A 26,026-nucleotide genomic window follows, 5' to 3' on the forward strand; every position below is an offset into this window, starting at 1 on the left:
CAGTGTCACAAACACTGTGACAGAGGTTAGCAGCAGAGTTCTCTGGGAAGCTGAGTGGCAGGGGGGATTTATAGTGGGATCTAGAGGAGGGAATTTATAAACTGACCTACAGGGGCTACGGACCTCAGAGAAAACTGGAAGGATAAGAAACACCCTTCCAGGTAGTCGGTGTCATCTGTACAACTCTGCCAGACTGGTGTGCAGAAACCTTTATTTCTTTCTAGGAGACTCGGAAGGCGGGTGACCTGAATACGGTGTCCCAAAGAGCTAACAGCAAACCAGGATTAGGAAGCCTACAGGTTCCTAAGGAAGTTTTTGTGTTTTCGTCCAGTCCTTCCTATTGCTTTAAGCAGAACTCCCCTCCCTAACCACAGGCTGCCTGCCTAGCACACACCCGTCTTTCTCAGCTCCTCTTACTCTGCGGGCCATACCTGTCCCTCCACGAGGACCTGCTCAGCCCTCAGTTCTCTCAGAAAGCCTTTCTGCAGCCTTCCAGGCTGGTCAGGTAGCTCTCCTTTACACTCCATGACAGACAGTCTGTACCTCTTATCATCGTGCTTCTCCCAATTGCGTTACAATTATTTATTTACATGTGTGCTTTTTCCATCAGATTCAGATCCTTGAGGATCTGCAACATGCTTATCATAAAGCCTGTAGATGTAAAAATCCTTCATAAATACTGAACGAATCCTTCTGACATTCTGCAATACTTTATACCTAATTATTTCTTATGGCATTCGTCGCTTTCTACTCGGCGCAGTCTAACTATAGATTTGTTTTCTAACAGCAAGAGAAGCATTTCTAGGCCTACTTCTATATTGGATTTATCCTAGCAGCAACCACTGTGCAAACTACAAAGTATAGAACATGCTGAGATGTTTAAAACAGAGATATCTTTACTTTTTGGGTATCCCTACACTTCTAGACCAGAGTCGGGAGTGTGCTGAAACCATGAAGAGAGGCAGGAGTAGCTCAAAGTAACTATATTGCCACTATGCTAAAAACAAGTCAACATGTCTCTCAAAACCAGCCCTGCATATGAAGGACAACAGTGTCCAGGCTGACACAATATAAAGCTAATAATGGTATGAAATTACCATAGGAATAATGTTCTTCCTAAAGGGTCTACCTGGAAGTCAGAGAGCGATATTTATATTTTCTATAGAGAAGGAGAAATTCGACTATTTCCTGATAATACAATTGGAGGAACACACACTACACACACTTTCTCTTATACACACTCTCACAAGCACAGTTTTCTACTAACAGTGAAACTGGTCTTCCAGCATATGCTAGAAAGCAGTATGCTGTCTTCGTTTACCATTGAAACTGCATTTTATATCTGGTGTAAAACTGCCACTATAAATTTCTGGTTGATTATGGAAGTAAGCACATAAGCAGAAACCAAAAGAAGTAATTTATCTTTTTTTTAAGATTTTATTCATTTATTTGAGAGAGATCACAAGTAGGCAGAGAGGCAGGCAGAGAGAGAGAGAGAGAGAGAGAGAGAGAGAGGAGGAAGCAGGCTCCCTGACAGGCAGAGAGCCCGATGCGGGGCTCGATCCCAGGACCCTGGGACCATGACCTGAGCTGAAAGCAGAGGCTTTAACCCATTGAGCCACCCAGGCGCCCCAGAAGTAATTTATCTTAAATAATCTGGCAAATAGATTTTAAGATTCAGTTAATGAATTCCAAAGGCCTTTTAAAGTAAGATACTGAAGAGTAAAAGACTAGGTAGTCATGGTTCTTTCTCTCTAGATTGTCTAAATATGTTAGAATATATAATATACAATAAAAACATATTGTATATATAAAATAATACATAATGATGCCTAAATTAGGGAAGGACTGCATATTACAATCTTCTGAAATGGAAGAGTTTTAGTTTGGGTTGTATTTAATATGTGGATGGAAGATTAAAAAAAAAAAAACTGAAAGAGGAAATATCAGGGGGGGCCTGGGTGGTTCAGTTGGTTAAGTGTATGGCTTCAGCTCAGGTCATGATCCCAAAGTGCGGGAATCAAGCCCCTAATCGGGCTCTCTGGTCTGAGGGAGTCTGCTTCCCCTTCTCCCTCTGCCTGCTGCTCCCCTTCCTTGTATGCTCTGTCAAATAAATAAATAAAATCTTAAAAAAAAAGAAAAGGAAAGAGGAAATACCAGGACTGCCACAATTTCTCAGAAGGATCTAGGCCTGGTCTGGGTCACAGGATTAAAAGATCTTCATAATGTATATTTTAAAATTCTATTTTCCATTGATTCTCCCGTCTGATCAACTTTCCCCAGATACAGCTACACATTGCTGTCATACCTCAGATTTCTGTGATGGGTTATGATAGATTATTAAAGAAGCTGGGGGGGGGGGGGCGATGATGCTAAAAGCAAGAGATGAGAGAAGGAAGCTAGGAGCCAGGAATGCAATTAAATATTTTAGGACATGTTGGCAAGATTTTATTACAGAGCCAAACAAGGAGTAGAACTTGGCCTGCCAATACTCTCAGATACTTGCTTCTTGTCATATGCCAGGATATAAGAGAGCAGTGTTAGGAGGACCAGACAGTTGGGACGATTGGGACTAACTCTATTCCTTCATGTCTGAACTTTTCATTCTACACCTTTAATTCCTTGGTTTACTCTCTCCTCAGTACACCAGAGTAAGATGGCCTCCAGAAAGCAAGCTGGCATACTCTCATTTGCCAGGTGAGAGGGCAATTCCCATTTTTTGTGAATTTGGCCCATATGAGCAGAGCGTAGAATTATAATTTAAATAAAACTCAAAACATACCTGGCATTGATTTAATAAATGACAATATGTTTACCAAATATAAAGAACAAGTAGTTCACTTATAGGACTATAATTAGTATGACCTTTAATACAGTCAAGCCAAGTATTTTGGGGGCTCAACCAAAAAGAAGAAAATGACCAGAACAGGATGGAAAGTTTGCAAGCCGGTCTGACCATCCCCGGACTTCCGGCCACTGCGATGCAGGGAACAGATGGGGAAGAGCCCAAGCTACTGACTCCGCCTGCCCCTCACCCTGTTTGGGGGTGGCCTAACATGGAGCCACCCCCCAGGTAGCCTAGGACTGGGTGTATGGGGCTTCAAGAAAAGACAAGTTCAAGAGGAAATGATTTCCACAGCAGAAGGACCCTGGAGTCCATTTCACTGCCATCACTGGTGTCTCACCGCACTGGGAAATGCCTGATCCAAGACATAAAGTGGTCAGAGTGACGTCAGTTTACCATGAACTAAACCACCCCCTTATCTGCCCTAAACAATATCATCCATAACCCTGTTGCGAACCCTTCTCTATTCCTACAAAGAGAGAATCCTAAAGCTTTACTAATGGGGGGGTAAATAATCCACTAATGGGAGAATGCTGTGATCAACCACAGTTACAAGCACTGGACTAAATATTTTCTGTGGTTCTTTTCTCTGTCAGAAGCCTAGGATTCTACATGGAGAAAAGCCCAGCTACCCGAGTTGTCCTGAATTACAGAAGCAAGGTGCTAAGACCATCTTCTGCTTCACCTGAGTTGGGGGTGAGGGGGGAGGAAGGACCTGGGTCGCATACATTGCTCTCCTGTCAAGGCTGCTTTTGCTGGAAACTCGACTCACCAGAAAGTTGTCTAAACCACGCAACTTAACAGGGAAGCCCACGGCTCCAAATGTATTCCCATATTGCTAGAAATTCTGGCATTCACTTAAATTTTGAACTAACAAGCAAAACACACTGAGGAAAAATTGGAGGTGGGAGAGTGATTCTCGGTACAATTTCATGTAAAAAGAATTATTGTGTTAATAGACCCATAAAGAGGTTTAAGGAAAAAAGCATCATTTTGGAGGAGGGGATGTGCTGGTGGTATGGTTCTAGAGAATCAGAGGGCAGTATGAGGTCACTAGGCCACAGGGAGCAGATGGGCAAGATCTATGGTGTATGGACACCAAAGAACGTTTCATTTCTGCAATCTGGCTGAATTCCGGCTTTACCCCTTACTAAACCTACAAGTTCCTGCTGCAATTCAAATTCTAGGTCTTCAATGTCATCTATTTCTCGGAAATAGAAATGAGAAAGAATGACTGGAGGATGCGTTGTATGCATTAGTTAAGGTTTATAATCCACTTACTACAGGGGTGGGGGGCAGTCTTGCTCAACACTCTTAACTAGTTCTTGTGCAAAGAACAATCAAGGTTGATTCTATTCCTTAAGCTTCCAAGTGCCGAAGAGAAAGAAAGTACCAGAAGTGGGGTTTCACACTAAGCATCCCAGATTCCAAACGCAAGCATGCCGAGGATCAAATACCATTTTTCAAAACATCACTCTACTCCAGCTTTGAGAATGAAATGAATAATAACTCTGGGAAGAGCAGTCATAATCATCAACTATAAACAGAGGTTTATGCAGTAAAATATGAAGAATACAAGCAATTTTTTTTTTAAACGGGCGTTTACTCTGCCCTTCTCCCTGACATGCAAGCCTCACTGTGCAGCGAACCTGTGGCTGGACAAGTGGGGAGAACACTGACTCGGACTGGTGGGGGGTGGAAGGCGAGCAGAAGGCCAAGGAAACATTTAAGCCATACTGGATTCCCGGACAAGAAAGAAAGCTAAAGGGAATGCAGGAAGGGAGGTGAACGGCCTATTACGAATAAGGAAACAATAACCAGTGTTACTGAGGGCTCTACACACCTTGTTTCTTTAAATTCGCACACAACCTCTGGGGCAGTACCACTATTACTATTATCCTTGCTCTTCTGATGAGCAAACTGGGGCTCACCTATTGGAAAGGTTAGGGAACTCGCTCCCAACCATACACCCAGAAAGTGGTTGAGGCAGCATCTGAGTCCCCTTATGCACTTAATCAATAAACTGGAAGAAGAGAACTCAGGAAGCAAATGAAGGAAAAACCAGGCTTTTTAAGAGCTAAAGCCTGATTCACAAAGATTCAGCATGTGTCAACTCAACTCCTTTTCCCCTTATGATAGGAGTTCCTTTGTGCTGGTTTGAAACCCAGTGTTACATGTGAACTGCACTTAGGCTGAGTGCTAGCGGGTGAAGGATAAGAAAGCTTCCTCCCCGGAGGAAACTGAAGGCAGGAGGCTTCTTCGCTACAGGCAGCGGCCAAGAGAGCAGAGACAAGGCGGGCGCCGGACAGCGCACATTCCTACAGCCCTTGGGTTGAGCAGAACGAAACTATCTGTCAAAATACATACAACTTCTAGGTTCTACATTCATTGTTTTTGTGGGAGAAAACGGAATGCAGAGAAGAGTTTGTTAGAAAAAAAATGGGATGTTTTCTATCTAGTGGAAGGAAGTTAAAATAATTTATTTGAACTTCCCATTCTCTCTCAAGTGAAAGATGTTTCTATGGACATACTATATTGAATATTTTAGTACAGTGAGATATACAGTAGATTATAACATGAAATACTATTATACCTTAAGACAGTCCTTTTTATTGCACTGTAGAATTAACTAAAACAACTGTCTCAAGAATAATGAAATAGCTTCCATTCAGAATGGAAAGGAGTACACTTGGGTACAATATTTCAAAGAAAAAAAAATCACTTAAAAATTTTTTAAAAAAATCTAGATCAAGAGTTTTCTTAAGTGGACAATTATACGAAATACTTTTCTGAATATAAGAATTATGTTTAGCAAAACACAAAGAATCAGACATACAAAAATTTCCCTGGTTGAAAAACTGGTGCTATGTAGAACATTTGCATTTGAACCCATTTTATTTTCCAGTTTCTAGAAAGGTTATATGTTCGACATGACAAGGATTTTTAATGTGGAATTTAATGTGGAATAGAGAGAATGCGTACATTTGGTATTTGAGTAAACAGAATGAATAATATACATTAGGGACTTCTAAATTATCAAATGGATATTATTAATTTAGGAGAGAAAATGGTAGTGCAGTCAATTTATAGTGCATGTAGCACATATGTTAACGAAATCATTTCCACATTGTAAGTGAAATTCTGTCAGCATTAAAAACTGATTTGTACTCAGATATTATGATTTGATTTTACCACCAGAAGTTTACTTCAAACAGAGAAAAATGGCAAAGTGCCAAAAAGGGGAATGTGAAATAGAAATCACCATGAAATATAAAAATGAGCATTTTTATAAACATATGTATATAGTTACAATAATCAAATAAGCCTTCCAGTCTTCAGAATTGTTGCAAAGAAAGGAAATAAAGATTCTCTGATGGCCAAAGCATTTTTCAAAGTACATTTTCACTTTCTTATGTTTAATAAAGATAAACTCTTCATTATATTTCAGATAAGAAGCAAATTTTGTCTCACAAATAAATTAACAGGTATGATATTTCTAAAACTGACTGCATTACTAGGCAAAATTCTTCAATTCAATTCACTGATGTCTTTTACTGAAGGATGCATTGGTTTGAAAATCAAAGACTTACGTCATCCAAAAAATCAATCAGTGAAGATGAGGAAGAAGAAAAGGAATCCTATTTAACGAATACAGCAATAAAAAATAGAAAATATGGATGAAGCAATTTAATAAGAACAAATAATAAATCAAAAATCTTGTAAAACAATTGAAAGGCAAATGACATTAATTCAAATAAATAAATGAGAAAAGCAGTCATTGGCATCGTTTGTCAAGAAACTTAGAAATCCATTAATTATTTTTAAAAGCGTGGTTCTTTTTTCCTTTCCCAAAGGAATGAAATATAATGCATACATTGTGCCCAAAATATAGTAAGATGAAGCGCATGGCAAATCATTAATACTCAAATAAACGAAGCACTTTAGAAGGGTAATAATTACAAGCGAGTAGCAGAATCTCTTGGCCTCTAGCTGTTCCCACTGGCACGTAACCTCTCTGAGAACAGGACTTGATGAATTTCGTCACTACTCTATCTCCATCCAGCACCTAGAACAGTGCTCTGCGTAGAGACTTGTGATTATTTGTTTAACAAAGATATAATCACTAACCTGAATTTTCTGAGACAAAAATATACTTTATATCAGAAAATTATTTTTTTTACCCCTTAAAGCATTTAAGCCCCAAAGAAGGACAGTCATAGAGTCACTATTTTGATTATTATGAAATATACTGCCTAATACACTCTATGTAATACTTTTAACAAAAAGTATTCCTATTGTAAACTTCTAAAATAATCGAACTGATTTGGAGCCAGACCCAGCATTGCCCTATTGTGAGATTTGACCTTTTTCACTTTTTTTTTTTTTTAAATTGCGGCTCTATGCTTGGGATAAAAAAGATAAGTGTCAAAATTATTTCAGGTGTTCGGATTTGTTCTGCCAACACTCAGGGGAAGAGATGAAATTTCTTTTAAATATTACAACTCTCATATTTAGATCTGTTTTAAATACAAATGTGATTATAGTTTCTGTAAGAATGCAGAACATACTCTTTTCCTAACACGTTTAGATTCTAGGTCCTTTTATGTGGGAGGCAATAAAACAGTTTCATTGCGAATAAATTTCAAATCACAAAGTGAATTTTAAATGGACCGCAGGGAATACTTGAAAAGCTTAATACTTACTTCAAATTGATCCAGAGCATCGGTAGGCGTATTCAAAAATGCCAAGAAAGAATGCTGTGAGTCTTGGTGCTCTATACCTAGAAGACAGCAGCAACTTTTTTTAAAACTAGAACAGTTTAAACTAATTCTAATGGATAACCTCTCCTGTCTGCGTCTATTAAGAGCTGTTCACAAGCTACCATATTTTAAAGTTGAAAAATACTATTAACTCTACATGTTTAATAAACTATATTACTGTTTCTTAGAATATCACTTAACAGTTCTATCAGTCTCCAGGACATACTTGTTTCCTGACTTGAGGTCTTGAATTTCTTTCTTTTCCCATATAGCACATCATAAGAAACACAGTAAACCCTGGTAGACTTGGGAGAATTTTAAAAACATGGTTATGTCTGATTTTTCTCAGCTAATTTATCACCAAACAAGGTTTCTGTTTTGAAAAACTCTTAGCAAACATATAGCTTATATATAGTATGTACTAATATATACTCATACTAATATATACATACTATATATGTACAAACATATATAGTATGTACTAATATAAATAATCTCTTATAATAATGTAGTGAGAAAACAAATGTATTTAGTTATGAAAAAACATTTGTCAAGGCCTCAGTTTTATTTCAGGTATTGTTTTATTGATAGAATAAATCACTCATACCCTAGTTTTTCTCAGATAAAGTTTTAAAAGTTGATGCCTATTTGCTGGTTATGGTATTAACTTCAAATGCATAATTTCCAAAATAATTCTTAAAATATGTATACAATGATAAATACTAACGAGGAAAAAGCAGAAACAACCAAGCACCCATTTTTCATTCCATATCCTTAGGAAGTGACATCAGCTAATTTGTGTGGCTTTCATACTACTCTCTATTAACAAACATCACAGATGCCAGATGAGGCACTATGTTCAGAAATTCATCCAGTCAATAAATATTTACTGAGAGCCTATTATGTGCCAAAACCTTGTCTAGATACCAGGATATATTAGTAAACACAGCAGAAAAAATATCCTTGCCTTCATTATATAAATATGATATTATAGTTAAATAGTCTAGTACATGATGTTACAACATAAAGTAAAACTTTATTATTCTACAATGTTCTAAATCCAAATAAAAGTTATAGGTTAACATGCTTTCATAAAACAATATGATAAACTTAAGTTATTTCTTCTGCAAGTTTAGATCTGTTCTAAAAATGATGCAGTCAGTAACATGAGGCGTGTTAGTCACGCTCTGCACTGGTCTCTCTTCTGTATAAACTGCCTTTCGGGCTACAGGTCCTCCAGGTCTTACATATTCTTTTTCCTCTACACATTAAATAATGCAGCTCCCTTCCACTCTTCATGTTTGAAAACTCTGCTTGATTCTCAATTTAGTGTGAAGCCTTGTGCTCAGTGTGAATTCCTAATTCACTTCTGCTGGGTCCGTTCCTTTCTAGTTCACTAGGAAATTCAAAAATTTTTTGAACATCTAAGACTTTTAAGGGTTTTTCATGTCAACTGGTTTATGTGATACCCTCTCTTTCCCCCACAATTTTATTTTTTCTCCACAATTTTTAAAAAGCAGAGGCAGAGACCCAACAAGCTAGATATCACTGTGTCACAGGACTGAGAAATAGGGGAGCATCACATAATGTATGCATAACGTAAAGCCATTAAATTAGTTCACTATTCAGTCAGGAATACTGACTTTGTCAGGACAATGAATTTCTTTCTTTCTTTTTTTTTTTTTTTAAAGTAGGTTCCATGACCAGCGTGGAGCCCAATGCAGGGCTTGAACTCACGACCTGAGATCAAGAGTAAGATGCTCAACAGACTGAGCCACCCAGGCACCCCAGGACTATGAATTTCTAATAACTGCATAGGAGAGATCCCTTCATTGAGAAAACAACATTCTGAATTTCTTTGTATTAAATCCTCAGGTTCTTAATGCCCACATTATGGAAAGGAAGTTTAAGAACTTCCTGTAATAGCCGCCACGCACTTTGAGTTACTTTTCACATTGATGGAAACATGCTCAGGTAATGCTTTCAAGAAAATGGGAATAAATCCTGAGAAATCCCGCAAGACAGGCGGTTTAAGAATCAAACGTGGAAGAAAACAATGAAGTGCCAAAACAGTTCGTCGCTGAATTGCCTTCTAACACAGGATTAGATTAATCTTTAGTTACTTCACACATTGTTTTCTCAACTACCCTGGAAGTGAATCTTACACCATTTGAAAAAGAGTATAAAGTATAAAAAAATAGTTTTTTTTCCAATCACAAAAATCTTATTTGTGAAATTATCCATGGCACTGAAAAAATAAAAAAACAGTCCAATTTATGGCAAAGTGAGTTTTTCTGTTACTATCAAATCTTTAAGCCAGGTATATTAAGTACAACAGAAGGACTCTGAGACCAGTCTAGCGAGAGTGAGTGTCACATACGCATACACATATCCATCAGTGAGTACCAGCGTGGTTAGTGTGAACGATTCTCCGACCTCCATGTACGCAGATGCTCGGGTAATAAAATACATTCACAACAGAATAAGCCCTGATTGATGCAAAACACATTCTCATACCCTTTTCAGATCTAAGCTCTTCAGTGTCCTTTATCAGTTGTTCGATTTCTGAGAGTAGCTCCAAGTTCTTCTTCTCTGAATCTTTTAGTTTACTTCAGTAAGGGAAAAAAAGGAAAAATGTCATTATTCTTACTGCTGGTTAGTGAGCCATCCTACAGTACGTAGTCAGAGCTTCCTGGTTTAGTCAGTCTCATCAAGTCAGGGAAGTCAAACCACCGCAGGAAGGACAAGTCCCACTGGTCACCTACTGCTGCACAAACCAACTTCTACCACAACAAGCCAGACTCATTCACTCACAGATCGTCTCTGGCTGCTTTTGCACAACAGCGCAGTTGAGTGGACAGAGACAATAGGGTCCGCAAAGATGAAAATATTTAGTATCTGGCCTTTTACAGAAAAAGATGCTGACTCGGAGCTAAATGATTTGATCTTAAAATGTCATAAAATCAGAGGTTAAATTAAGGATTTTCTTAGACTCTTCCACAGAGAACCATGAAAGTGGACCATTTTTATGAGTACATCTGTAGTTTCCAGTTTTATTCACAGTCTGGTTTATGAGCGAATGTGCAAACGCCTGCGTCCCAAGCACGGGAAGGCAGCTCACACTTGTTCTAACTGCAACACAGAATGACACTGAGCAGCTCTTTGTACTAGGATCAACTCACATTCTCCAGGAAACGTTCTCTTGCATTTTCAATGTCATCCTAGCACATTTACGCAAAACATACTTATGTCTGGATTATTTGTAACAAGAGTTTATAATTCAGTGGGGTGCCAAGACAGCTGACCTTTAATTGGATTCAAAACATTAATGATTACAGTTTAAGGACTAAGGCTTCATACCATTACAAACGGAATTTATGGGGTTATATTTCTTTTCACGATGAATGCTTCTGGAACTCTGCTATTCCAGCACCAAATGGATTTTTCTATTTATATGTTGATTTGTAACACAAACTTTCTACTGTTTCTCCATATCACCAATACAGACTTATTCTTGAACCATGGGTATCTCCAATCCAATTAAGATTTTCATTTTATCATTTATTTATTCAGAGTATAAGTTGCTCTACTGTTGTAATGAGGCTTGAAGGAATGGCGTTATCCAGGATTATCTCAGACTGGAGGAATATACTTTTTCTTAAGGCATAAATGAATAGGAAGAAATAATTAGAATTTGTTATACTATTCTGAAATTTATTATCAAGAAAACCTCTTTTGTAAAAGATCTACGGTAGAGGCCAGAATCCCCAGATGACTGTATTTTGCCCTGAATATATGTTGCTTTTTTATACAAATATGATACTCCTGTAAAGGAGAGAATTTTGAATTTAATGGAAGAGAATTTGAGAGTCAACTAAATTTTACCAATAAGGGGAAAAATAAATAATAAAATATTAATTAGCACTATTAATTCCACTTTATGGATAAGTCAGAGGAAAACAAGGTTATATTAAAATCCTGTATCTGCAAATAAGGTTTAAAAACATCTATTCATTTTCAAATGTCCATAAATTTTTCTGGACATTACTTAAAAGAAAAAAGCGATACGTATGAAATAAATAAGAAACTTCTCCCCAAATACTTTTCGACCACCTTAGAAATTATTCTAGTAGACTCTATCATTCAACCTTACCATTCTGTGATGATGTTAGCTGCTTTAACTTTATTCAGCTCTTCTTGGATGGCCTGTTTAGCTCTTATTTCCGCATCCAGAGCTGACTGCAACTCCAGTCTAGCTGACATATCCAATTTTGCAAAACGACGCATTTTCCAGGGCATATCCTACCAAATAATATAACTGTTGTTAGCCCCATCCTATTTTTTCCTTAATGTTTAAATTCACTAATGCAAGTAAGTTTAGAAACTACTTAAAAGCACTACTTTCTCTTATCACAGAACAGAAATGAAACACTGCTTGTGAAAATATATTATTTTTCTCTAAATTCAGCAATAATTGTAGACCCACACATAAAGGAGTTTATTTTTTCATCATTATTATCAATAACGGCTACTATACGAGTTACGGTTAAGCAGTGATATGTTATGACTTCCTAAACTGGCAAAGACTTGGACTAAGTGAATTCTCATGAAAAACCTTCCAGGGAACTAAACCCTAGACAAACTGATAAAAGTGTTCCGATTTATTAGAGTGTGTTGAGCCTCCCTACCCACCCCTTATGGTAATTCTCCAGGCAAAATGGCAGAACTTACTGTTGCTCGAGCACCTAAGCTGGAATTTCTCAAAGCTTCCAACTCTTCAGTCATTTTAGAAGCTAAGGCCTGGAGATACCCTCGTGCATCCTTTTCATCACTGACCCTGGAATACATACACATATAGATAAAGGACAAAAGTAACACAAACAGAAAAACCTCAGGGAGAAATACAGTGTTTTTAAAGCCTCATACAAGAAATAACTGAAATGTCTTCTTTCAAAAGGTCTACCACAGCACTACTGCCTGACAACAAGGGGGAAGAGGTTTACTAAACTGTTTCAGTTATCTAAGAATTAAAGCTGGCCACGTTTAGGAAAGTTCAAATTACTTGTACCTGATAAATTAGTGAAATTTCGCCCTTGAACCAAAGAATACTCTTTTAATCTAATATTAAAAACACACATATATACATGATTTCTAAAGAATATTAAGATTTCTCAGTAATTGGGTCCTGCCATTTTATCTTATGAAAACAAAACTCATCATTTTAAAAACTAAAGTACCCTATATTTAAAAAGTTTAAAGTAAAATATTCTGCAAAAATCAGGGTTGTACTGCAATAAAGCTCCTCTGTTTTCTAAAATGGTCAATAAAATACCAACCAAAAGGAAAAGATTAAAGCTTACTGAAACTCGTAACTGTCTTAAGACTATCTTGCTGATGCAACTATTATGATCCTAGATAGAAATATTTCCAATTTATATTCAATGACATTTTTTCTACATTTCAGAATTTATCAAGAGTAAGTTTGTATTTTATTACATCTCCTTCAAAACAAGGGCAAGACAAGGATAAGCACTGCCAGCATATGAAAATCTATAAAAGAAGGTCCTAACCTAAAGAAGAAGGAAAACAATTAGTATATAGAATGCTATAATTGGCACAAAGAAAAAAAGAGGAGTTGAAGTCTGCAGTGCTTAGAAGAGTATTCTAATACACTCTGGGGAACACTCTTTGCCTTTGGGAAGGCTGGCTATTCTCATGAATACAATTGAGGCCACTGAATAGTTATGAGGAAAGTATATTTCAGGTTTATCCGTGAGTATCTGATGCATAAAGCAGACAAACTGAAATCCTGGACTTGGCTTTAACATCTTTTAGAATTTCAACTCCTGAGGAGTCAAATTCATATATCTCTATTCATATATCTTAAAGAGGCCCTTTAAAAGGGATTTGGTTCTCTTTTCTCTTAGATGGGAAGGTGTACTGGAGGACAAGTAAAACAATCTAACAATAAAAGCGATACAATCATTGTAAAAATGTGCCCAGCCTAGTTCGTTACATATCTTCAGGCTCTATATACATGTATATATTTTCATGGCCTTTTAAAGGAAAATGATTTTAGAAAATATTGTTTGTGTAGTGGGAGGCAGTTTCCTTTAAAATTCCTTAACTTTGGATATCACAAATTACCACGACCTTTTGATTTAATCATCTGAGCTACAGGATAAAAAATAAGTGGAGATGAAGGAAGATTACAGTTTTTAGAGTACCGAGAAAGACACTTAAGAAAACTGTATTATCACTGAAAGGGCCAGGCTAATTGGCCCCAACCAGCACCGCTTTAGTGCCCTACCATGGCCATCTTGGCTCATGCATCTTCCTGCAGGTTTCCTTAACTCCGGAAAGCAGTAACTTCTTGTACATGCCTGTCATGCTGTTTAATGTTTCAAATAAAACCCAATCTCTTATAAATATGTTTTTATTTGCATGCTGAATACCTTCACATTCCCTGACCCATGTGGTCTCCCCACTAAGTCTCAAGTTTTTATTAAAGCTGTATCTATTTTCTTGGCTACAGAAAATAAATGAAGGAAAGGGTTAAAAAAAAAAAAAAAAGACAGGTCAGTTACAAACTCCTACCAATTAAGTTCGACTGGGCCCCGGTCTCCTACAATTCCTGGTCTCCTACAATTCCTTTTCGGAATCACTGCTATTTGTCTGTTTCCAACCTTAACCCTTAAAGTCTCACTTCCCACAGCCCAGCACTGTCTTCCCCTTTCTTCTAGGCCATCTGGAGAAGCTGACTTGTGCTCATTTTAACTTTTTTTTTTTTAATTGTAGAGGCAACTAAGTCCCTCACCTTTTCTTTGGCCAAGTCATGTAAGTGTATTCTTCATCCCACATATATACAAATAATTACCTTCTCTGAAAACAGCTTATGTTTTCAATTTCTTCATTTCCATTTACTATTGTAAACACACACAGACGTTTTCTAATCCGGAGAGGTTCCTGTCCCAGTCCCTCTCCCTGACATTGTGATACAACTCCTATCCAATGACTCTAGTATATAACCCCTCACTCCCTACATACTTTCTCAGGTCTGATTTCTACTTCAACTAGTTTGCTGAAACCAGTTTATTCAAATAACTACTCGACTATAAAAGGCCAATTTCAATCTATTTTGGTCTTCTGACATAGCTAATCCTTTCCTCCCATGCTCTTCCAAATAATTAATGCAGAAATAGTTATTAATACCATTGCATGAGGCATACAAGGGAGACAGAGAATATCTATAAGATATGGTCCTTAAAATGTCAGGGAGGTAGTACACACACAACAGGGTGACTAAGAACTTGACTGAGTCAAACAGACCTTGTTTCAAATCCTAACTCACTGCTCACCAGCTGTGGGACTTGGGCTGAGTCATTTACCTCTTTCTAGCTTTCTGCTATCTCACCTACAAAGTGGAGATAATGATCCTACCTCTTAAGACTGTTGTAATAACTGAATGAGAATCCCCTATTTTTTCAGCCCAATGTCTGGAACATACTATGTTGTAATCAGTACAAGCTAGGATTATCCATAAATGAAGACTAATGAATGAGGAACAGTTCAAATAATGTGAGGGAATTTAAATAAAGGGAAATAAAAGTGTTATTATTGATACCTGACCCTTCGCTGATTATGAATACATCTTCCTAGCTGCCCTCTACCTTCTATATGCTGCCCTTACCATATTATCGTTCTTTCCTCCTTAAAACGTTCTCAACAACTTCAATGGCTTTATTGACTAGGGATTAAATCCCCAAATTTATATGCTTTACCCACAACCTTTCTGTAGTCTCTTCAAAAGTGCATTTCTGTACCGAGGTGTCTTAAGGATAAGCCCTGACCCACCAATAAGCAAAATAACACAAACAAAATTTATTTTATCTTCGCCAAAGTTGGCTCCTTCTCTGACTTTCCTACTTCAGTGTTATCATTTTCTTAATCTAACTCAGAATTTCAGAAATACAAATTCTTCCTCATCTCCTGATCCTCCTTCATAATTAAGTCCTATAAATTCTTCTCCCACAAGGTCTTCTCTATTTATTCAGTTTTCCCCAAACTTCCCTCCATGTCACCCTGAACACCACTGTAAGAGTTGTCTTCCTAACTCAAGATGTAATCAATGCCAGTATCCTTTTAAAAAACCCTCTTCTCTTACTCCTATAAATAAAGTTCAAATTCTTACCCATTATTCATAACTATATAGTAGTAACTTTACTCATCATATTTTCTACTGTTTTATATGAAAACACAGAATCAGTCAATCTACATATAGGACTTGTTATTAACCTCAGGGTTTTCAGAAAATTCATTATAGGTTCAAATGATTATCTCCAACTTTCTCAAGTACCCAGTCTGAGGTAACTCTACTCCATGCTCCCACAGGAAAATCAGTACTGTGTAATACGCAGGGTAACTTACATGTAAGTCTCAAAACTAATCTCTAGATCTGCTCACATTAGTTTTTAAACTTCTCAGTGGTATGTTATAAGCTGCTTGAAGGCAGATTACTATATTTTATAGGCTATCCTACCTTCTATAATATTGAAAAGTGCATTAGCTTGTTTTGTGGCCTAATATGTGATCTATACCGGAGAATGTCCCATGTGCACTTGAAAAAATGTATATTCTGATGTTTTATGATGGAAGGTTCTGAGTATATCTGTTATGTCCCTCTGGTCCAGTGTGTCATTCAAAGACACTGTTTGCTTGTTGATGCTCTGTTTTGATCATCTGTCCATTGATGTAAGTGGGGTGTTAAAGTCCCTGTTATTATATTACTATTGATTAGTTTATGTTTCCTATTGTTTTATGTAGTTGGGTGCTCCTATGTCTGATGCATATTTATGACAGTTACATGTTCCTGTTGGATTAACCCTTTTATTATGACACAGTACCCTTATCTGTCTGTTACAGTGTTTGTTTTAAAGTCTACTTTGTCCAACAGAAGTATTGTTACTCTGGCCTCTTTCGACATCTATTTGCATGATAAATGTTTCTCCATCCCCTGCAGGTGTCTTTAGGTCTAAAGTAAGTTTCTTACAGGCAGCATATAGATGGACCTTATTTATCCATTGTGTCACACTATGTCTTTTTATTGGAGCATTTAGTCCATTTATAACCAATGTAGTTATTGACAGATACGTATTTATTGCCATTTTGTTACTTGTTTTGTGGTTGTTTCTGAAACTTTTTCTGATCCTTTATTGTCTTTCTCTTTCATGGTTTGCTCATTTTCTCTAGTGATAAATTTGGATTTATTTCTCTATTTTTTGCATGCTTATTAGTGGATTTTGATACATGGTTACCATGAGGTTTTTTATAACCTCTTCTGCATACAGCAGTCTATATTGACAGCTGTTTAAAAGTTTGAATCCATTCTTTTCTCCTCTTCTTCACTTGTTTTGGTATATGCTATTATATTTCGTATCCTCTTTTATAAGTTTTTTGACTGCCTTTTTTTTTTTTTTTTTTTTACAACACTACTCATTTTTTACTGCTTTTCTGCTTCTTATCTTCATATTGTCACTTCCGGTATCTCCTTTCCACTGAGTCTCCTTTAATCTTTCTTACGGCATCGTTTAGTGGTCATGAACTCTTTAGTTGTTTGTCTGGGAAATTCTTTATCTCTCCTTCTACTCTGAATGAGAATCTTGCTGGAGAGAGTATCCTTGGTTGCAGATTTTTCCTACTCAGCACTTGGAATATATCATTATCACTCCCTTCTGCCTTGCCAAGTTTCTGTTGAAAAATCTCCTGCAAGCCTTATGGGTTTTCCTTTATATGTTACCGACTTCTTTTTGTCTTGCTGCTTTTAAGATTTTTTTCCTTAACAGTTTATTTTGCAAATTCAGTCACAATATGTCTTGGTGTGGGCCTGCTTTTGTTGATTTTGATGGGAGTTCTCTCTGCTTCCTAGATCTGCATGTTTGTTTCCTTCCCGAGATTAGGGAAGTTTATTGCTATTATTTCTTCAAATAAATTTTCTGCTCCCCTTCTTGCTCTTCTTCCTCTGGGACTCCAAAAATACAAATGTTATTACATTTGATGGAGTCACTGAGTTCCTTAAGTCTATTTTCATTTTGTGTAATTCTTCTTTCTTTTGTTCAGCTTCACTGATTTGCATTACCTTGACTTCTGGGTCATTAATTCATTCCTCTACTTCTTCCAGCCTGCTGTTCATTGTATCAAGTGTGTTTCTAATCTTGTTTATTGCACTCCTCCTAATTCTTTTTTAAACTTTTATCTTTGTGGTAAAAGTCTCAGTGATGTCCTCCGTGGTTTTCTGAAGTCCACTGAGTATCTTTATGATCATTGCTTTAAAGTTTCCATCAGACATATTATTTATATCTATTTTGCTTAGATCTCTGGCCATGGCTTTATCTTGTTCTTTCACTTAGGATAAATTCTTCTGCCTTCTCATTTTTTTTAAGTCTCTGCCTTCTTCTCTATGTTAGAAAAGTCAGTTATGTCTCCTGCTCCTGAGAGTAATGGCCTTATGAAAAAGGGGTCATGTCATGCCCAGGGCCTGATATATTAGGGAGTGTCTCAAGTGTGTGCTGCCTGTGCTCTGTTATTGTGTTTTGGTTGCTCTGTCCTTCAAGCCAGTCATCTACAGAGGGTCTCCTTGTCTGCTGTGGGCAGTGTTTGATCCCTGGCCTGAATGTAATAAGTTTTCACTATGTTTGCTTTGGTCTGCTTGTGAAATGAGACCTATCACCACCTCCACTGGACTAGAGGCCCTGTAAAATTGCCTGGTCAGGAGACATAGTATGGGCAAGGGTTTGTGCTAGTCTTTGGGGGAAGGAGGTACCACACTACAGCTGAGGTAAGTGTGACTGAGAAGGGCGGTTCCACCAGAGCACCTGGGGTGGGACTTGGTAGAGCCAAGTTAGGCAGCCAGTATCTTCCCACAGGTGGCCCTGTGTTTACGCTGAGGGGCCAGGGAGGGAAATGGTGCGACCAGCTCCTTTTGTTCTCAGAGAGGTCTCTCCATGAATGCTGTCTCTCCGGGCTGCACTCCAAGAAGAACAAAAAACCGCCCCGCTGTGTGCCCAGGCACTCTTCAGATTGCTGTTTCCATGCCATCTGCCCCCAGGTTATTTGCCTGCCTTCTTTCCAAGAGCAATGCAGTACTCTCCAGGTTCTATTTCAGCCAAGCCTGCTGACCTTTAAAACTCCAGTCTTCAATCCCTGCTGGTTCCAAGAACTCAGAAATTTAACCCCTCTCATTTTCAAGACAATGGCTATGGGTAGGTGTTCTCCTTGTGCACTCCCCTGTGTGTTCCTCCCTCTTGCCCTTCTCTGTGACTATGGGTACCTCTCTTCTGCAGCAGCCAGGATTTGTTTCTTCCCTTAACCATGCCTCCACACTTCCTACCTTCTTCAATGTGGTCTCTTCTCTCTCTTTAAATGGGGAGTTTGTTTTGTCAGTCTTTTGTCCAATTTCTGGGGGTTTTAGTATGATTCGACAGTTATCTAGTTGTATTTGTGGAACAAGGTAAGCCTAGGGCCCTTCTACTCCACCACCATCTTCCTGTCTCCAGCATCCCTTCATTTTTTAATATAGCAAGACTGAAAAACTCGAGAGTCTGAGACTCTTGCCTTGTTAAGCAGGGACAGAATATCTCAGATTAAACATTCAAGTAGGTAAGAACTCTGAGATCAGGGAGTATACCTTTTACTTTTACCTTATTAGGTTTTAATAATTAGTTATCTAATACAGTAACCCATATTTTTGTTTTGTTTTAAGATTTTGTTTATTTATTTATTTAGAGTACAAGCAGGAAGAAGGACAAAGGGAGAGAGAGAATCTCAAGCAGACTCTGTGCTGAGTGTGTGGAGTCTGACAGCATGCTCAGTCTCACGACCCTGAGATCATGACCTGAGCTGAATCCAAGAGTTGGACACTTAACTGACTGAGACACCCAGGCACCCTAATATATTAGCCCATTTCTAAATAACAGCTTTATGCAAACTGATTTGCCTGCATTCCTGGTTTCTTATGCACATTTCACTTGAATGTGAAAAGCCTAAAATGAGTGTTTCATGGTATCATGTAAAAACTTTCACCTTAATACTTCTTACTAACCCTTTCCAGAGAATCTACATTTAAAGCTTCTTTACTGGGATTCCCGGGTGGCTCAGTCATTAAGCATCTGCCTTCGGCTCAGGTCATGATCCCAGGGTCCTGGATCAGCAGGGAGCCTGTTTCTCCCTCTCCCACTTCCCCTGCTTATGTTCCCTCTCTCACTGTCTGTCAAATAAATAAATAAAATCTTTAAAAAAAATAAAGATTTTTACTTTAGTAGAAACACTTCCCATTCCATCTGAACCCATCATGCCTATTGCTGGAAAAGATCAGCAGTCTAGGAACTGGGGCTTTGGCCAGATCATCTTTTTCAGCAATAGTTTAATTATAGATTTGGTTACATAATAATTGAGTTATAAATAAAGAGTCATAATTTTTGATATTATAAGCTTGGCTAAAGATTAGAATGAATTTGCTTCAGAAATGTAGACTTGATGACAAGGACATAAATTTAACATTAATGAACCATTAATGGTACTATCCTGTTTGGGACACAACCAAATTTCCTCAATTTGGGCATTTTCATTTAGCTATGCACTGTATAGTCACATTCATAAGCCACAGATGAGTGAACATAAGAGCTCTGTAGTTCAGTCTGTATCAAAATACATGAGTTATTTGGGTAAGATCACTTAAAAGGACAGTGTTTATCCACTTCTAATTTAAGATGGAGGGTGTTAGTCTGCAATAAGTAGGAAAATGGAAAAAATGCTTAAAGAACCAAAATAAGATTACAAGAAACTAAAATTCCCAAATGATTGGTCTATATCCATAAAGAAACTAGTTTTCATAAAATTAAACATCCATGTGCCAAAAAGAATAAGAAAGTTGAAAAGTAACTATAAAAATCTAAAAAATATGTTTTCCTTAGAAAATAAAGTCCCTGCTGTGTTCAATTTCCTTCATGTTTTATAAAAATATACACATTTTTATAAATGCCAGAAATATTTGATGAAATAATGAATGTGGAAAGTCACTAAGGTAATTCATTCTACATTGAATCATAAGAACTTGAAGAATAGTTAATAAAATCAAACTGTAATCATGTGAGTTTTTATGATGACCTGTGCATCAACCTATTGTAATTATGAAAGAAGATGACAGCAGATCTTCAGGTTCAAAATTTTTCTCTAGGCTATTTCTTAAAATAATTACAAATATAGCAATTTTGGTCTTAGAAAGGAACCTATAGCTAGTGAATGATTTTCTCGGTTCTTTAAGGACCAACCGTCTTAAAATAACATTTTCTTCTCTTAGAAATAACAGCTTTCAATGAAGCTGTGGAGAGTTGACATGGGATACTTGCTGCAGTTGGGGAAAAGAAGAACATAAGAGAAAATACAGAAGGACGCAGATCAATAATAAATAACAGGCCATTAATAAAATTATGTTCTTCAGGGAAACATTTTTCAACTGGAATTCACGAAAACTTGGCCATATGTTCAAATCACCCACAAAAAACACATTTAAAAAGAGCACTCACCACTGAATTATTTCTGTGATTTGGGCTTCCCAATGTGCAACAGATTCTTTCTTGTCTGCTAGGTCTTTTACCTCTTCTTCTAACTGCTGGTTGCGCATACTTAAGTTCTCATACAAAGTTGTGAGCTGAAAGAGAGTTTTAAGACACTTGAAGATAAATGTGACTTTCAGGAACAGGAATGCAAGGTGCTCAGATGCCGCCTGTTAAATCTGATTACTTACCATATTCCACTAAAAAATGCTTATCTTCCTATTTCTTATCATATACCCTTCTGGTCACTGAATTTGGAAACATCAAATGTTCTGAATTCTCCTCTGCCTTTGCTTTCCCCTTACTCTCTATACTGAATTCTTACATTTGTGAACTTTCTCCAGTTGCCTAAAAACTCCCCAGGTTCCACCAGTAACAACATCTCTCGTTTTTTTTTTTTTTTTTGGTTTGTTTGTTTTTTTCTTGGTCTGTAAATGTCTCCATGTCATCCTCTTCTTAAAATAAAATCTAATATAGAATTTCAAGTATATAGAAAAATGGACAGTATAAGTTATTTCACATGAGCCCATGGCCAACTTCAACAATTATCACCTCGATGCCAGTCATTTCATTTGATCCTGTCTTCTTATCCCTTCCTCCTGAATTATTCTGAAGTGAATACCAGACATCTATAATTTTACCCATATATATTTCTGTGTATATCTCTTGCAAATAAGGCTCTCTCTTTCAAAAGATAACAATATAATCATACTTTAAAAATTTAATGAGTTTCCTTATATCATCACATAGGTAGTAATTGTTCAAATTTCTAGTTATCTCGAAATATCAAAAAGCTTAACAGTTTATCATATTGAATCATGATACTAACAAGTAACCACAGCTTAATGGTTCCTGTATCTTGTAAGTCTCTTTTATTTATAGACTGTAGGGGTCCATTCGGGCCCCTATACTAGAATACCAGAGATTGGATAGTTTAAATATGAAACATCTATTTCTCACAGTCTGGGGACCAGAAAGTCCAAGATCAAGGTGCCAGCAGATTCAGAGTCTGGTGAGGTCTGCTCTTGGTTCACAGATGGTGGTCTTTGGCTGTGTCCTCAGGGGGTGGAAGGCTTGAGGGGCTGTCCAGGGTTGCTTTCATAAGGATAATCCCACCATGAGCCCTCCACCTCACTACCTAATCACCTCCCAAAGGCAACATCTCCTACAATCACACTGAGGGGTAGGTTTCAACATGCAAATTTTGGAAGAACACATTCTGTCCATAGCAGTTCCCCTCCCTCACTTTTATTTTTCTTGTAATTTATTTGTTGAAGAAAACAGGTTGTCCTGCAAAGTTTTCTGTAGTCCTACTTTCTGCTTTCATTTTCGAAAAACATTTTTTGCTGTATAGGGCATTCTAGGTTGGCAATTATCCTCCAGCACTTTGAAAATGTCATTCCTTTTTATTCCCTGTTTTGATCCCTTTTTGGATTTCATTTTTTTCTGTTGGGAAGTCAAGCTTCAGTTTAACTTTTACTCATTTGAATATAATGTGATTTTCTTCTCTGGCTGCTTTCAGGACTTTCTTTGGTTGCTAGTTTTCAGCAGTTTTTCTATGATGTCTCTAAGCGTGATGTCTTTAAGCGTGATTTCTATTTACCACCTTTAGGGTTTGTGGCATTCCTTGAATTTGTACCTAAATGTTTCTCATAAGTTTTGGAAAATTATGGGCCATTACTTCCTCAAATACGGTGTTATGTCACAGACCATCCTCTCCATCTGGGAAAGCAAGTATTTGTACATCAGATCCTTTCATCACATCCTCTTCATCTTCATCCTCTTTTATGTATGTCCATCCTTTTTAATCTCTACCCATACTTTAGTCCAAAATTTTTTACTTATTCACTGTTCTCTTCAGCCTTTTCCAGTCTGCTGTTAAAATCTTCTATTGGGTATTTTGGTTATTTTAGTTTTCACTTCTAGATGTTCTATTTGACTCTTTTGTATATATTCCAGTTACCTGCTAAAATTCTTTGTGTCTTCCATTTTTTATCATACAGTTATTTTAAAATCTCATTTATGAAAATTCTGATGGGAATCCTGTGGGCTTGCTTATACAAACTAATTTTTTTCATTTTTTCTTTCATTTTGTTTTTGCTATTATATTTTTACTCTTGGTTTTCACTGATTTAGTTTTATCTCCTGGGATGCATGGTAACTATTTTAATGTATGCCACACATTTTGTATACAAGTTTTAGGGGTAATTTGACACTCTGTATAGCATCTTCCTGCAGAGTATTTACCTTTACTTCTGGCAGGCATTTAGACTCAAGACAGGTCAGGTATTGAGTTACTTGGAGGCTAGGTTTCAGTCCGTGAGAGGTTTCATCTCTTTCTGGTTCACTCATATTCCTAAAATGTAGCCTTTCAATGAGTCCAACTGAAAGCTTGTATTCACCTCTTCAAACTTGTATGGCTGTGGAATACTGTGCTCAGCTTCCTGGATCTTCGGCTACTGCTTTTGTATCAGCAAATGCCTCAAGGGGAAAAATGGCATTGAGTGCTGGGCTCATCTCCCTGCATTACTGCTCTGCAGGATCTTGGTCAGTAATGACGGCTGCCTTCTTATCTCCCCAATGCCTTCCACAGATAAATACTGTAGGAAATAGTCCTACCATATTAGGACAATTTTTTAAAAAATCCAGTTCTTGGTGAGGTGGTGGGTATGATATAAACTAATCTGTCATAGCCAGAAGCACAAGTTCCTGCTTTAATAAGTTTTTTAAAATTTGTGATAAAATAATTACATTCAATTTTTATTTCATGGCGACAGTTTTCTGATAAATACTCAATCTGCATTAGTTATTACTATTCTTTTCTTGCTTTTTGGTATGTTTATAGAAATACTGTGTTCCTGTGTTCATTTCTTTTTGATTACTCAACCTGAAGAAGATGAGTTTTTCCTAGAAAAGCTATTTACAGGTTTGTGGGGATGAGTGGTCAGGTGATGGTTAATTTTCTGTGTTAAGCTACTGGGCCGTAGGGTGGCAACACACATGATCAGACATTACTCTGTGTGTCTGTGAAGGCGTCTCTGGATGAGATGAACATTTGAATCAAGAGACTGAATAAAGCAGACTGCCCTCCCTAACACAGTAGGCCCAACCAGTCGGCCAAAGTCCTGGAGAATAAAAAGGCTGACCCTAGGGAGTAAGACGGATAGGAGGGAATTTCTCCTGCCTACATGCCTTCAAACTAGGAGGTTGGTTTTTCCTGCTTTTGCACTCTTACTGAAAGAGCAGCTCTTCCTGGGTCTCCAGACTGCAAACTACAGATCCTGGGACTTGTCAGCTTCCATAATCAGGTGAGCAAATTCCTTACAATAAATGTCTTTATACATACATATGTATTTGTGAATATGTGTATATACATATTTGCATACATATATATGTATGTATGTGTATGTTTAACTCAGTTACTAATACAGGCTAAAACATGTTCTAAGTCAAGGGTCTGCAAACTTTCCAATGAGTTAGATAGTATATATTTTTAGCTTTGTGGGCCAGGCATGGGCTCCATCACATCTTATTCTTAGAAAAACTTACTTAAAAGATATGTAAAAATTCTTCTTAATTCATGGGTCATCAAGAAACAGTCTCAGAGCTAGATCTGGCCATAGGTCACAGTGGGCCAATTCCCCCATCTAAATTGATCAGGAATCCTAATGACCCAGGGTTGTTCTCAGTTTTTGGCCTGTACTAATGTGAGACATAGACATTTTTTGGCATAAGTCACAGTGCAGTTTTGTTTCTCCCCCTCTACCAAAGGAGCACAGCTGCAATTCCCTGTTTAATCATACCTCCAACCTCACTGTCTTCTCAGAAGGCAATGGGGTCCAGAGAAGCTATCGATGCCAACATACACCCTTATATGCCTGTTGATAATAAGGGATTTCAGTTCTGTACCTCAAGGTGTGCCACTTAACCTCTGAAAAAGTTCTTTTTACAGACATAATTTACATACACTAAAATTTATCCATTAGAAGTGTAATGGTTCAAGGATTTTTAATAAACTTATACAGCCGTGCAACAATCACCACAATCCAATTTTGGTACAGGAGAAATTTCCCCACTGCTGGTTTGCAGTCATTCCTAGCTCCCAAACTGAGTTCCAGGCATTGGTGATCTGTTTTCTGTTTCTATACTTTTGCTTTTCCAATAAATTTAATACCAATGAAATAATACAACATGTAGGTTTTTTGTCTTTCACTCCCCAAAATATTGAGGTTCAACCACAGTATTGTGTGTATCAGAAATCCCCTTTTTTCAGCTGAGTAGTATTCTATTATATGGGTAATAGTAAACTTCATTTGCTCATTGACTAACTAGCTGATGAGCATTGGAACTATTTCCAGTTGTTTGGTATTGTGAATAATGATGCTATGCACATGCATACACAAGTCCTTAGAAGGACTCTGTTTTCAGTTTTCTTAAATATCTCCAGGAATTTCTGGGTCATGTGGTAAGGGTATGCTTACCTTTTGAGAATTTCTTAAAACTATTTTCTAAAGTGGCTATATAACCACCTGATGCTCCCACAAGCAGTATAGAGTTCCAGCTCCTCCACATCCTTGCCAACAGTTGGTATGGTCCCTCTTGTTAATTCCACTTATTTTTGATGGTGTATAGCACTATATATCTGTGGTTTTAGCTCACATATTCCTAATGATATTGAGCTTCTTTTCACTTGCTTGTCATTCATCAATCTTTCATGAAATGTCCATTCAAAATTTCCCATTTTTTCACTGGGTTGTTTGCATTATTTATTATTGGGTTTTAAGTTCTTTCTATATTTTGAATATGTTTCT

General features: G+C 37.3%; 1 protein-coding gene across 21 annotated transcripts in view; it reads right to left on the bottom strand.

The window, feature by feature from the left end:
- Window positions 1–26,026, bottom strand: part of CDC42BPA (CDC42 binding protein kinase alpha) — a 324,447-nt gene that overhangs the window by 56,445 nt on the left and 241,976 nt on the right. For 9 of the 21 annotated variants that reach the window (XM_032862841.1, XM_032862854.1, XM_032862850.1 and 6 more), the window contains 5 exons: window positions 21,186–21,310; window positions 12,337–12,442; window positions 11,759–11,907; window positions 10,123–10,214; window positions 7,549–7,625 (listed from right to left, as the gene is read on the bottom strand). In XM_032862841.1, the coding sequence (XP_032718732.1) occupies window positions 7,549–7,625; window positions 10,123–10,214; window positions 11,759–11,907; window positions 12,337–12,442; window positions 21,186–21,310 (549 nt within the window). Of the gene's footprint in view, window positions 1–6,435; window positions 6,484–7,548; window positions 7,626–10,122; window positions 10,215–11,758; window positions 11,908–12,336; window positions 12,443–21,185; window positions 21,311–26,026 lie in introns of all 21 variants that reach the window. The other 12 variants (XM_032862852.1, XM_032862840.1, XM_032862838.1 and 9 more) reach the window with 3 other exon arrangements.

The sequence above is a fragment of the Lontra canadensis genome, unplaced genomic scaffold (assembly GCF_010015895.1).
Source record: "Lontra canadensis isolate GAN:19392208 unplaced genomic scaffold, GSC_riverotter_1.0 scaffold24, whole genome shotgun sequence".
In the NCBI taxonomy this organism is placed as follows: domain Eukaryota; kingdom Metazoa; phylum Chordata; class Mammalia; order Carnivora; family Mustelidae; genus Lontra; species Lontra canadensis.